This window comes from Ruditapes philippinarum, unplaced genomic scaffold, assembly GCF_026571515.1.
Source record: "Ruditapes philippinarum isolate M1 unplaced genomic scaffold, ASM2657151v2 ctg9991_1_1_1_1, whole genome shotgun sequence".
NCBI classification, from domain to species: Eukaryota; Metazoa; Mollusca; class Bivalvia; order Venerida; family Veneridae; genus Ruditapes; species Ruditapes philippinarum.
Window position 1 is genome coordinate 19,478 of NW_026864331.1, and position 11,557 is coordinate 31,034.

Genomic DNA, 11,557 nt, shown 5'->3' on the forward strand with positions numbered 1-11,557 from the left:
GTATCTTAGATAACTACGATGTAATGAAAGTCAGTATGTTAAAAAGATCATCAAGCTCAGTTGAATATCTTTAAGTTGCGTAATTATTAGAAAAAACAATGCGTTAGACTTCTAAAATATTAAATATTTACTTTTATTTAGATGTGCATAAAGTAAATAGTTTAAATAATCTTTATGCAGAAAGTCTTTGTAAATCTTACAGATGTACCTTTCCTATCTCAAAAGAAGAAAGTTTACTGTGAGGTTATAGTATTTATCTAGTTTTATAGTTTAAGTTGGTCATATACTGTTGAAGAATACAATAGTGAATAAAACTTGCAAAGAAAATGCCTTTTAAAATAAAAATTGAATTCAATTCTATATTTAAAACATTCCTTGCATAAGAAAACAATTTTCGTTACAAGTACATTAATGACACTTATCAAGGAGCAATATTAAAAAAGCCTTTGCTAGCGGGTAGCTTGTTATATGAGTTTTTGTAAGTAATAGCTGTACTTTAATATGATATATTCACAAAATTCTAAATAATTATAGGATTTATTGTGTTCTGGAAAGACAATACAGCAGTTAATTCTATTTAATTAAAACATATCAGATTTTCTTCAGAAAATAGGTCATAAATATTATGCCAAATCTGTTAAAAAATGTCTACTCTAATAACATTTCTAATAACGCAATTTTCTAATGTATCAAATGTGTTATAACATATAATTTGTAGAAGAAATATTGTTCAAAGAACAATATCTGACAGAAGATTTAATGTATCTCTGTAATACGGAAGACTATAATGCCCCTTAATATATTTTATATGCCTTAAAGAAAAAGGCCTTTGTAAGAAAAAAATGACAGGTTATATGATATATATAAGATATCTGTAATTTTTTATCTGTTAATATACACCCTTAAATCACAAATATGCATAGTTCTTCGATGATAGTTCGGTATTTATGATTATGCCATCTCTATATTGGTCGAACAAATAATGCCCCAAACACATACTTTTTTCAAATAAATAAAAGCGGTTTACCCCAATGAAAAGAAGAAAAAAGATTCTTACATTTAAATAAAAGTATATTGTTAAGAAGTATTAAGTTTAGATATTATACTTATCTTTGAAAATATTAATATGAACTATAAGAATAATTTAGAAGAAAAATACGAAATATGCTGTAAGCACGTATAGTCTTATTTTATACAGGTATATAAAATATGTAAGGTGTGTCAGAATACTCTTCCGTAGTATAACTATTCTGATATGTGCTCAGAATTATTTCTCTGGAATAATGAAAACCTGTGTAATAAACCAACTTTTAAAAAACTTGAAAATAATGATGTTCACCTTATATTTTCAAAAGCAAGACCTAGTTAAAATTTTATTTCTGTTGAATTTAAAACTTATACTTGAACAAAATTATATCACATTTAAAAAATAAACAAGATGTAGAAATTAGCATTTTACTTTTATTTACTAACTCGAAATACATATTTCGTAATTAGTCCTAAATTTGTCTTGAAAAAATTAAAGTACATAATTACATAAAGTGAACGTTAAAAGAAATATAAGGTTTTACTTCATATTTAATTGATTTTGCTTGTATATGTATACACGCCACCTTTGCGTGTATTTTCTCGGAATATAATTGCATAAAGTCCATTGGATTATCATTTGCAATTACACCATATGCATGGTACTCCTCAATTTTCAATCTTAACAATAATACCTGATATGTAAAGCAAAGAAAAAAGTAAATATGTTAGTATACCTAAACCCGTCTTCTTTTGTTATTTTGAAGTACCATCGGATACTTGAAACCTGTAAAAAGCAACGGTTTTAAAAGTAGAAGTGTTTGACTAAATACATTTTATTTACGTGTTCGCATTGTCTCCACATCAAACATGATTTGATGAATATGCCTGTATTGAATAATTATTGAATGAGACCAATGTCAGAGAGACAGTGGGTGTCTGATAAAATCTTGTTTACTCTGACAGAATGATGGTGTATCTTTTGACAAGCGAAATAATTAATTTCTACAGACGACATATTTTACGTCGCAAAAGCACAGTAGAGGTCATTTGGCGACTTTCCAACTTAAGGGTGTCCTTCCTTGCCATATTTCAGGCATAAATGGGCATCTGAGTAGCACTACCGACATTCCATAAGTTAACTGGATAGTTTCTTCTCCCTAAAGAATAAAAAATCCTTGAAAGAAATCGAATCCACAGCGGTAAGGGACAAGTGATTTAAAATTCGGCGTTGTAACCATTCGGCTATGTACGCTCGCAAATAGGACATATGAAAACCGATTTTATATTTCTGATTGTATAAATTAACCGCATATGTCTTCATGAAGCATTCTTAACATTCAAAATAAAACTTATACCGAATAGAAAAGGCTACTCACTTCTTTTTGTATCGACTCTTTAAATAAGGAATAGATCGCTAGATTTTGTGAATGCGTAGTTAGTGTGTTTTTTTCTAAACTTTTAAACAGTACATATTGATTAAATATTTGGAACTATGTTAAATTGTTTTAAACTGCTGTAAATTTATAAAAAGGTTCTTCCCATTAAAATAATAAAGTGTAAAACGAAACTCGTATTGAGTATTTGCATCCTCTTTACAAAAAGTATTATAATCTAATTTATGGTATAAGCACAAAATCATGTGTCTTTCAATATTAATTAAAATAATTATCTAAAACTTAGTCTTGCATATAAACATAACTATTTTGTTTAAATAACCAGAATTTTATTTAAATTAATTTCCTTTAAAGAAAATTAACTCAAAAACATTTACAACACAGTTAAGGCCGCGGCTTTTTTCAGCCGGATTATTTACACATCATTTCAATATCAAAATAGTTTTGTTTTAAACAAAGTAGAACTGTTTTGTTAAAAACAAATTTACTTCATGCAAATCACCAGTCCATATGTTAAAATACCAGATTCATATAGCAAATTTTAACAGATATATGTTTTCCCCAACTTAACATTGCAAAAACAACAACTTTGAAGATGGAAACATTTTAAACTTATTGAAGTTTTATATCGGTATATAAAAAAATAATGTCTTGGGCATAATAAAAACCTATTACAAGCAATCCTGTCTGTATATAAATAAGACACATGGTGTCGGATTCCTAGCACATTATGAAATTTACTGAAGCGTACCTGTCCTGTCACAGTATATATGATTGAATATTCGTGTCGTAACGCTAAACCTTTAAGCATATCTAAACAGACATTCGTCTAGGTAACAATTTATTCGACTCCCTTACAGGTATGTTGCAATGCACAGCTGACTATTCCTTCAAAGCCATTTAACGCGTGCGTACAACATCGCTTGCACAGGTATATAGACTGTAAACTAACCCCATTTACTTAAGCACATGATTTGTTTACACATGAATTAATGTGGTATTCCACTAGCCCTTCCCTCAAGACCTGGTATTTACAATCTTCATGTTTTCATATTCATTTTCAGGCAATGATTATAAGCAAGCCAAATAAGTATGCTTCATGCTCTTGAAATGAAGGTAAATGAGGAAATTACCATTTCAGAAGGTAATCTTTTATTACGTTCGTGATCCCTTGGGTACAATTACTTACATTAAGGATAACAGAAAATTAAGAAATTAATCGTCTTTGAGTATCTTTTTATCTCATTATATTAGTAGAGCGTGTATCTAGTTCCAGTCCTTTTGATTTCATAATTAATTTTTTATTTATTTATTTTTCAACCATTACTCATAGTGGTTTTTGGGATAAGATAGAATTATAAATTCTTTTAAATGGCAAGGGCATAGATCTTCACTATAATTGTTTTAATAGGGGTTAATGACAAAACTTCGTAAAAGATGTTTGAAAAATTACTGTTTGCTGCTATGTATATGTTCAAATCATATGTTAAATGTCGAGATTCTAATGATTTTATTGTTTTCATGATTTTATTATTGGTAGTGTGTCAAAAGATGTTTGCGTCATGTGATGTTTTAATGCATTCCGATGCTCAAACCCAACAATATTTGGAAAAGAAGAAGTAGCTTTAAAGTAAGATACTGGGCCGAAGTAAAACTGGTTTATTTGCATATGTTAGTTTTAAGTTTGACATGCAAAGTAATATAGAAATGCTAGCATAGTGTGCATAACAATGACATTATAATTTCTTGTACGGTAAGTAATCTTGGAAAATGGAATACTTTAAGATGTATGTGTTTTGTTAAACAAACCTGTCGTGTACTCAGTTTCTAGCACCAACACCTATGCAGTATGTAATTCAATTACTTATATAAATGTTTGATTATATGCAAAAATATATAAAGATTATAAACATATCAAATGAACACATCAATTACCATCTATGTAAAACACTTATTTTTCGCGAGAACCTTATTTCGCGAATTTGAGGCAAAATGTCCAAAATAATTATTTCGCGTCAACATGAATTCGCGTCTTCCCGACAAATGTGAAACCGGAAACCCGATTTCATCCGGATATTTTCTGTCCTGTTCGTTCACTAACTTTGCAACGTTTATTGTGCGACAAATGCATTTATATCTGTTTCGATTTTTTGATAGCTTGCTAATCTTCTTGGGGCTTATTGCACATCATAATCATAAAGTAAGGGAAACTGAAATGGTCTTATATCATTTTCGTTATTTTGGGCAAAATTTAAAACTCAGCAGATCTTGTGCAAAATAAAGTCAGTAAGTTCTTACGTAAAATAAACTATTCACTGAAAAATGTTATGAGATCTGAATGCAAGAAAGATTGTTAATTTAACAGAACTTAACCTCATAGCTTCATAAGTTCTGATTCCCTATCAAAATTCCATTTTGTTTAGTTCCACCTATATTACCTGGGGACAATACGCCGCTTTTCATAGAATGGCACGACAATTTCACATTAAAAGTTCCATGATGACCGCCGTTTTCATGTATAAATGTTGAATTCTTCTTAAGCCGGTACTAGGGGGGCGTGGACGGCAGTTTTCACTTGCCAGTTCCGTTAATGGACATGCTCAATCAAACCGAGACTGCAACATTTTCAATTTTGCCGTTTTGGACTTTCTTAGGGATTCTTTTTGTCTCTCTATCTTTTTTATTTCTAAGCAATTTAACTAGAAAGTTAAAGAATTATCCTGTACATTTTATTTTAAAACTATTAATTACATTTTATTTCATAATGTCAAGAACTATCCGTTATATTTTAGTTTAGAACTATCTGAGAATGACAAGAGCTATAATTTACAGTTTATTTTGAAATGGCCAATGAGATTTCCAGATCTCATTTTGTAATTTGAATGGCCAATGAAAACTCTTCATATAATCAGTTCTTCCCTGTAAATTTTGCATGAAGTCAAACTGAAAACAGACCGGCATTCGGCCGGACAAAAAGAGAGGATATAGCACATTATCTCACGCCTAATATATTGCAAAATATGAAGTCCAGCGTTTGTATTATGCAACCATCTCTGTGAAAAAAATATGATCAATTCATATCAATTTAACTTCTGTTTAATTTTGCCAGTCCAAAAAGACAACATGAAAACAGTGTAATAATTGTATTCCTCCTACTTTGGTAAACAGTAGTATATCATATCTTATTGTATATACTTGAAGTAAAATCAAAATAATCAAAATGTCAAAACTTTGGTGATGTTAAATAACTTTTACATATTATTTGTACACGGCTGCAAAGCCTTTAATACTATCGGCGAGTGTTTTTTCTATAAGTTTGACAGCTTTGTACCCATCCAATAGAATTAAATAGGGTACTCAAAAAACTATAATATGCAATATTATTTAATGCCTTATAAGATGTAACCAATGAAATATTGCAGCATTTGCACTATATGACGACCAAATTGAAATCACTTTTGGGTCTTAGGTTTTATCAGCCTAGCGCATGAGTTAAAACATCCAAATAATTAATAATGTTCTCCACCTCGTCTCGTTTTAAAGTCAAAATGTATAAAAAGAGATGATTCTGAATAGAAATGCTGATAATATTTGACTCGTATACAGCTGCAAAACAAATTTTGACGAGTCACTTATTTAGGATGGCAGCTGTGTACATGTCACACACACGCACGCACTCACACTACACACATATACCGGTATCTGTAATGATAAACAACAACGATATTTCGCTTTTACGTAAAAATGACTCGTGTGTCATTTTGCTACCAGATAATGGCAAAGATTTATAATAGTGTAGAGAATCCCTCTTTCCTGGAAACATTATAATAGCCGATATAGAAATACATGACTTGTTATGCAATTTTCTGTGTACACTTTAATGTTTTAGTTTTTTCTATCTTCTAAAAAATGAAGTTTGCGCTTAATATATACATGATTGTTTTAATTGTTACATTAATAGCAATAATTGTATAAATGCATACATCCTGATTTAGATAACAAATGATAATTCAACAAAAAAAGTCGGCGTTTTGTGGTGTTTAGATTGACTCAGCATAAATCCATATTATTTTTTATCAAAATGTTTTTAGGGCAATTCAATTTTTCGCTTTGTTTATTTCTTTCTTGTACTAAAAAGGTATGAAACACACACACACGCGCGCACACCTGCATTTCGATGAAATGATAGTTTTTCAGGTGTAACAATAAGATGAAATTATTACAGCAATCATTCCAGAAAGTTCTGAAAATAAAACAATTATTCAGATGTTTTTCAGATTTATTCATTTTTTTTCTGTTCTGTGCATTATTTTCATAATAATTACTGCCACAAACAATACTTTACAATTAAGCAGCTTTCTTTCATTTTCACTTAAAGTATAGTGTACTATAAGTCCACGTCAATGGATTAGAACATAAAAGAAACTGTCCTACTAAATAACAGCATTTGCACTTTTCAATATATAAGATATACATGTCATGGTTAGGTTTTTTGTCATTGTCGACATCTCATTTATCAGGCCAAATCTCAAAGGAGAAAATGACCTACATACAAAATTAGTTAGCGTTAGTTTTGTCTTAGTGTCCATCACAATATTTACAATAGGACCTTTTTATTTATTTATTTATTTAGTTCATTATCATACACAGTGTATTCAAATGGTTGAAACTTTGTAAGTACATGTAAATATAGAACAACATAAAAATATATTTCTAGCAACACTTATTAAATTGAACTGATTTATAAAAAAGAAGAAATAATGTTTCTGTTACAAAATTCCGTTGTTTATTTCATAGGTTTGAAATAAAATGATATAATCATGAACAATTTTATTATTTTTATATGTAGGCTATATTTTTTATTTGCTATGTGATCGTTTTGTTTGACAGTCATATTTTGTGTGGACATTAGTCATTGTTAATTAATGTAAATTATGAAATCAGCTTATGATGATACCAATATTATTACCAGCATTTCAACATTTTATGCTTAAAGTTTCCTTGTAGAATTATAGGACGGGAAAACACCTTAAAAGTAAATGAATTGCTTTGTATAAAAAATCAAAATTAAATGCTTTTCAGTATTGGCTTTTTGGATTTAACTTGTCCTGTCAATCACGTGTTTATGGATTCTCTACGGATAATTTTTGTTCACTAGAAAAATGCTATTGTTTCAGGTTATTGTCAAACAGCCAGTGGTTTATAGAAATTGAACATGGCCTAGAGCATTTTTATCTATCGAACAATTTCCATTCTCTTAAAATTCTAAAATGATTTTACTTACAAGTCAACATTGTTTTATCGGTATTACTGAAACAACGGAAACAATTCAAAATAACGTTAAGTGTAACTATGTAGAATGCTATTTCATATTAATATGAATTTAAATATATATGTTATTTTCATTTTGATGATTAGGTATTATTTAATATAGAACTTAAATCAAGAAATCTTTTACTACTTCTATTATTCGGTAGTAAAAGTTCCCTATTTGTCCAAAGCTACTCGCTTTTCCCCCATAAGAATATTTCAAACAATAATTAAAGTAATAAAAAGAAGTGTATTTGTTTATTTATATGTTTTGATATTGACAACAACAATTCTTTTTAATCACGTACACATACAAAAATGTGTAAGTACTAGTATTTTTGTGTCTAATGTTGTAAGCGTTTTATTTTTCTTAATCACAAACATTCACTTAGCTTATACATAAGGAAAATGCAAAGTTAATCATATCTCAGTTTCTCAGTTTCTAGGATAATACAAGATTTAATTAAATGTCAGACAAATACAGCTGCGGAAATAATCTAAAAAGATTCGCTACGTGCTCTTGTTATTTTCTTAGTTTGACAGATTCCTTGTTAATTGATACAAACATTGTGTAAAACAAATTATGTCCGCTATCCTCATCCTAAATAATAGATATAAAGTGGTGTAATTTTGTCGCTGTAAGTACGAACTATTAAATTATTTTTCTAATATGAATAAGCTTTTCATTACGAAATATTACATTGACGTATGTATGCTGTGTTTACGTGGATGGAAGTAAGATTAATTACTATCAAATACAAATTACATTACGGGGCAGCATGTGGCAAAAATAGAACATACTTGTAGTATTAAGGACACAGCTTAAACGATTCTGAAAAACGAAAGTCCCTTGAGGGCATTAACAAATATTCAAAAAGCAAAATTACGCGTGAAAAAAAACAATATAAAGACCGACTATGCCTCTTTCCCTCCGACATGCTTTTATTTTTCTATAAAATATGAAAAACAAGATCAACAAGGAAAGGCGGCGTTCAATGAACGCAACCCCCATAAAAACCTTTTGTTTTAATTTTTGTATTTTGTTACAGTTTCAAAATAATAGTTATTTAATATACTTTTCTCAGTTGGCAATTGGTATAACTATAGACCTTTTTACGAAAAAAGCCATGCCCTACATAGAAAGGAAGTAGACATTCATAAACAATTCCTAGTTTGTTTAAGGTAAAAAATAGAAAATCATATAAAATAGCTTTTAACAGAAACACGAAAGATGCCTTCATACTTTTTGGCCAAGATTGCACAAAAAGGCATGGGAAAGACGATTGTTTAAGGATTCCCCCTTACGATCACTGACCTGACATTGAGATAATTTTTGTAAAATATGTTGAAATATATATATTAGCAAATAAAGAAGTCAATTTAATTGTTGTTCAAAACGTCCATATTAAAAAAAAATTATTACATATGATATATAACATTTTTATATATTTTATAAACATTTAAAATCGAGGTTAAATATCATTCTGAAAAATAGTCGGAACACGTGATATAATGCATTTTTAGTTTTCAGTTAAGCTAATTTTATCCTTTATCCAATTTGACTGAAATGCCAAACAGAACATTTTAAAGTCACATAGTATATATTTAAATAAGTTTTCAAACTCTTGTGAAGTTAAAATGGTTGTGGAATAACACACATTTTGTCCGGTTCCTTGTTACACATGGAAATGCACGTCACGTTCACTATTTGTCACTTCACAAAGTCAATAAACACTGATCAGATTGGTATAAATAAAAATTACTTAAATTACGATTAATCAGTTTCAAAGTTTTCAGTAATTAACTATGTCATGGTACTAAAACGACCCGGTTGAATGATATTGTTAAGTAGCTGGAAAATAACAACCAGTCACGTGTCAATCTGTTTGACACTTACCGCCTTGCCAATCCACTTTCAAAGGAATACCAATTGTGTAATAGTATGTAATACATGATCGTTAACACCCTGCTGTTTTAATTTTAATTACTGATAAAAAAGTCACCAAATGATACATTGAACAGAGAACTTTTGGTCGTTGAATTATAAGTCCCGCTTATTTTGTATATCTGTTATAAATAACAATTCCCGGCTATATGACTGAAATACTGTTGGGAAAAGGCGTAAAATCAAACAAACAAACAAAATAAATCAATTCACGTTTAAAGTACTTACCGCTTTAATTCATCCCAAAATTCTTTTTTCTAAGTGACATAACTTGAAATCACGCCTTTTAAAGACTTTAAGTGCGCTAAATGTATGCTATCGTTATTGCGCTTTTGCCCTACACAGAATGCGCATGCGCGAAATGCAGACTCGTAACGATTGGTTTCCTGCATAATAGACTGTTAACTACGCGTGCAAAAATCGATACGGTAACCAAATTATTACTTCTGCTATGGCTTCGGAAAAGAACGCTGGCTCTGAACCAAACAAAAATAAACGTTTTCCAACCCTTTCTGACGGCGATAAAAGAAAGATAATTAGTGACAGGGAAGCAGTAAATACGAAAAGATCCACGGATGCTTCTATGAGGATTTTCAAGTCGTATCTAGAGGAAAAAGGCTACGATGAACAGTTTGTTTGGACAGATTTGTCAGCCTACGATTTGGATGAACTTTTGGAACGTTTCTTTTTTGAAGTTCGCACAGCCAGAGGGGATTTGTACAAAAAGAACAGTTATATATCGATTAGACATGGAATTAACCGATTTTTAGAGAACAGCGGTAAACATTCCGACATTGTCAATGACGTTCAATTCAAGAAATCACAATTGGCGTTCAAATCCATGCTTGCCAAGCTGAAAGATGAAGGCAAAGGTGGTACGGATCATCATCCACCGTTGGAGACAGCTGACCTTCGCAAACTGTCCTTGTATCTCACGGAAGACTTGGAAAATCCAGAAAGATTACAGGTAATTATAACAGTGCATGTATAATTTTATGATATTATCATCTCAACTCTGCATTCATGTATTTTAACCATATTATACTAACCTTTTACTAACTGTGTAGGTCATATATGAATATGAAAAGCAAAAGAATAAAACAAAAAAAAGAATAAAAAAAACCTTCTTGCTTAGGGTGCGAACCCCTCATCGTACAAAAAAAACGTTACTAAAATCAATATTTACGTCCATAGCGTTACCGATTGAGCTAGGCGGACTTATAATTTATGTGATCTTCTATAATTATATGAATACAGTAGAGTCTAATATACTGAACTATAAGAATCGCAAAAAGAAAAAAAAATGAAAAGTGCATAAGTGAGAAATGTTCTAGACTACCATTATACAGAATTTGATAGAGTAATGATCCATTTTTTTGTTGTTATTGATACGTACAATCTGTCAGTCTGTCTCTTTCATTGGCTAATTTAAAGTTTGTTCATTTATTACTTGCATATTTCTTAATTTTTCAAGGTAAAGGTGTTTGCTGATGTCATGTTATATTTTGGACGAAGGGGTAGGGAAAACATGCGAGACCTGAAATGTTCTGACTTCTGGCTGACAACAGATTCGGAAGGTAGCCGCTATATCTACATCAAAACTGATGAAAAAACTAAGAATCATCAAGATGATACAAATACTGCGAAAGGTCATATGCATGAAATTAAAGGTATGTTTTTATATGTTGTATAATTACTGCATCAAAAAGTTTTTGTCATATCAAATTTTAAATATGGTAAATTACACATTACAAAGATAATAAATGTTATTATATCGACAATGGATATACAATTTTTATTTTATAAACACTCCATACACAATGCAAATTACAAAGGATTTCATCTTTTATCTGTCCTCATGATTATCTTTTACATGAAC

The 11,557-nt window shown here is 30.0% G+C and overlaps 1 protein-coding gene across 1 annotated transcript; it reads left to right on the top strand.

The window, feature by feature from the left end:
* Positions 1-10,070: 10,070 nt before the first annotated feature.
* On the top strand, positions 10,071-10,882 carry LOC132725236 (uncharacterized). Its single transcript, XM_060710330.1, has one exon. It carries the CDS (start codon positions 10,130-10,132, stop codon positions 10,667-10,669), a length of 540 nt encoding a protein of 179 aa, XP_060566313.1. The 5' UTR covers positions 10,071-10,129; the 3' UTR covers positions 10,670-10,882.
* The last annotated feature ends 675 nt before the right edge of the window (positions 10,883-11,557 follow it).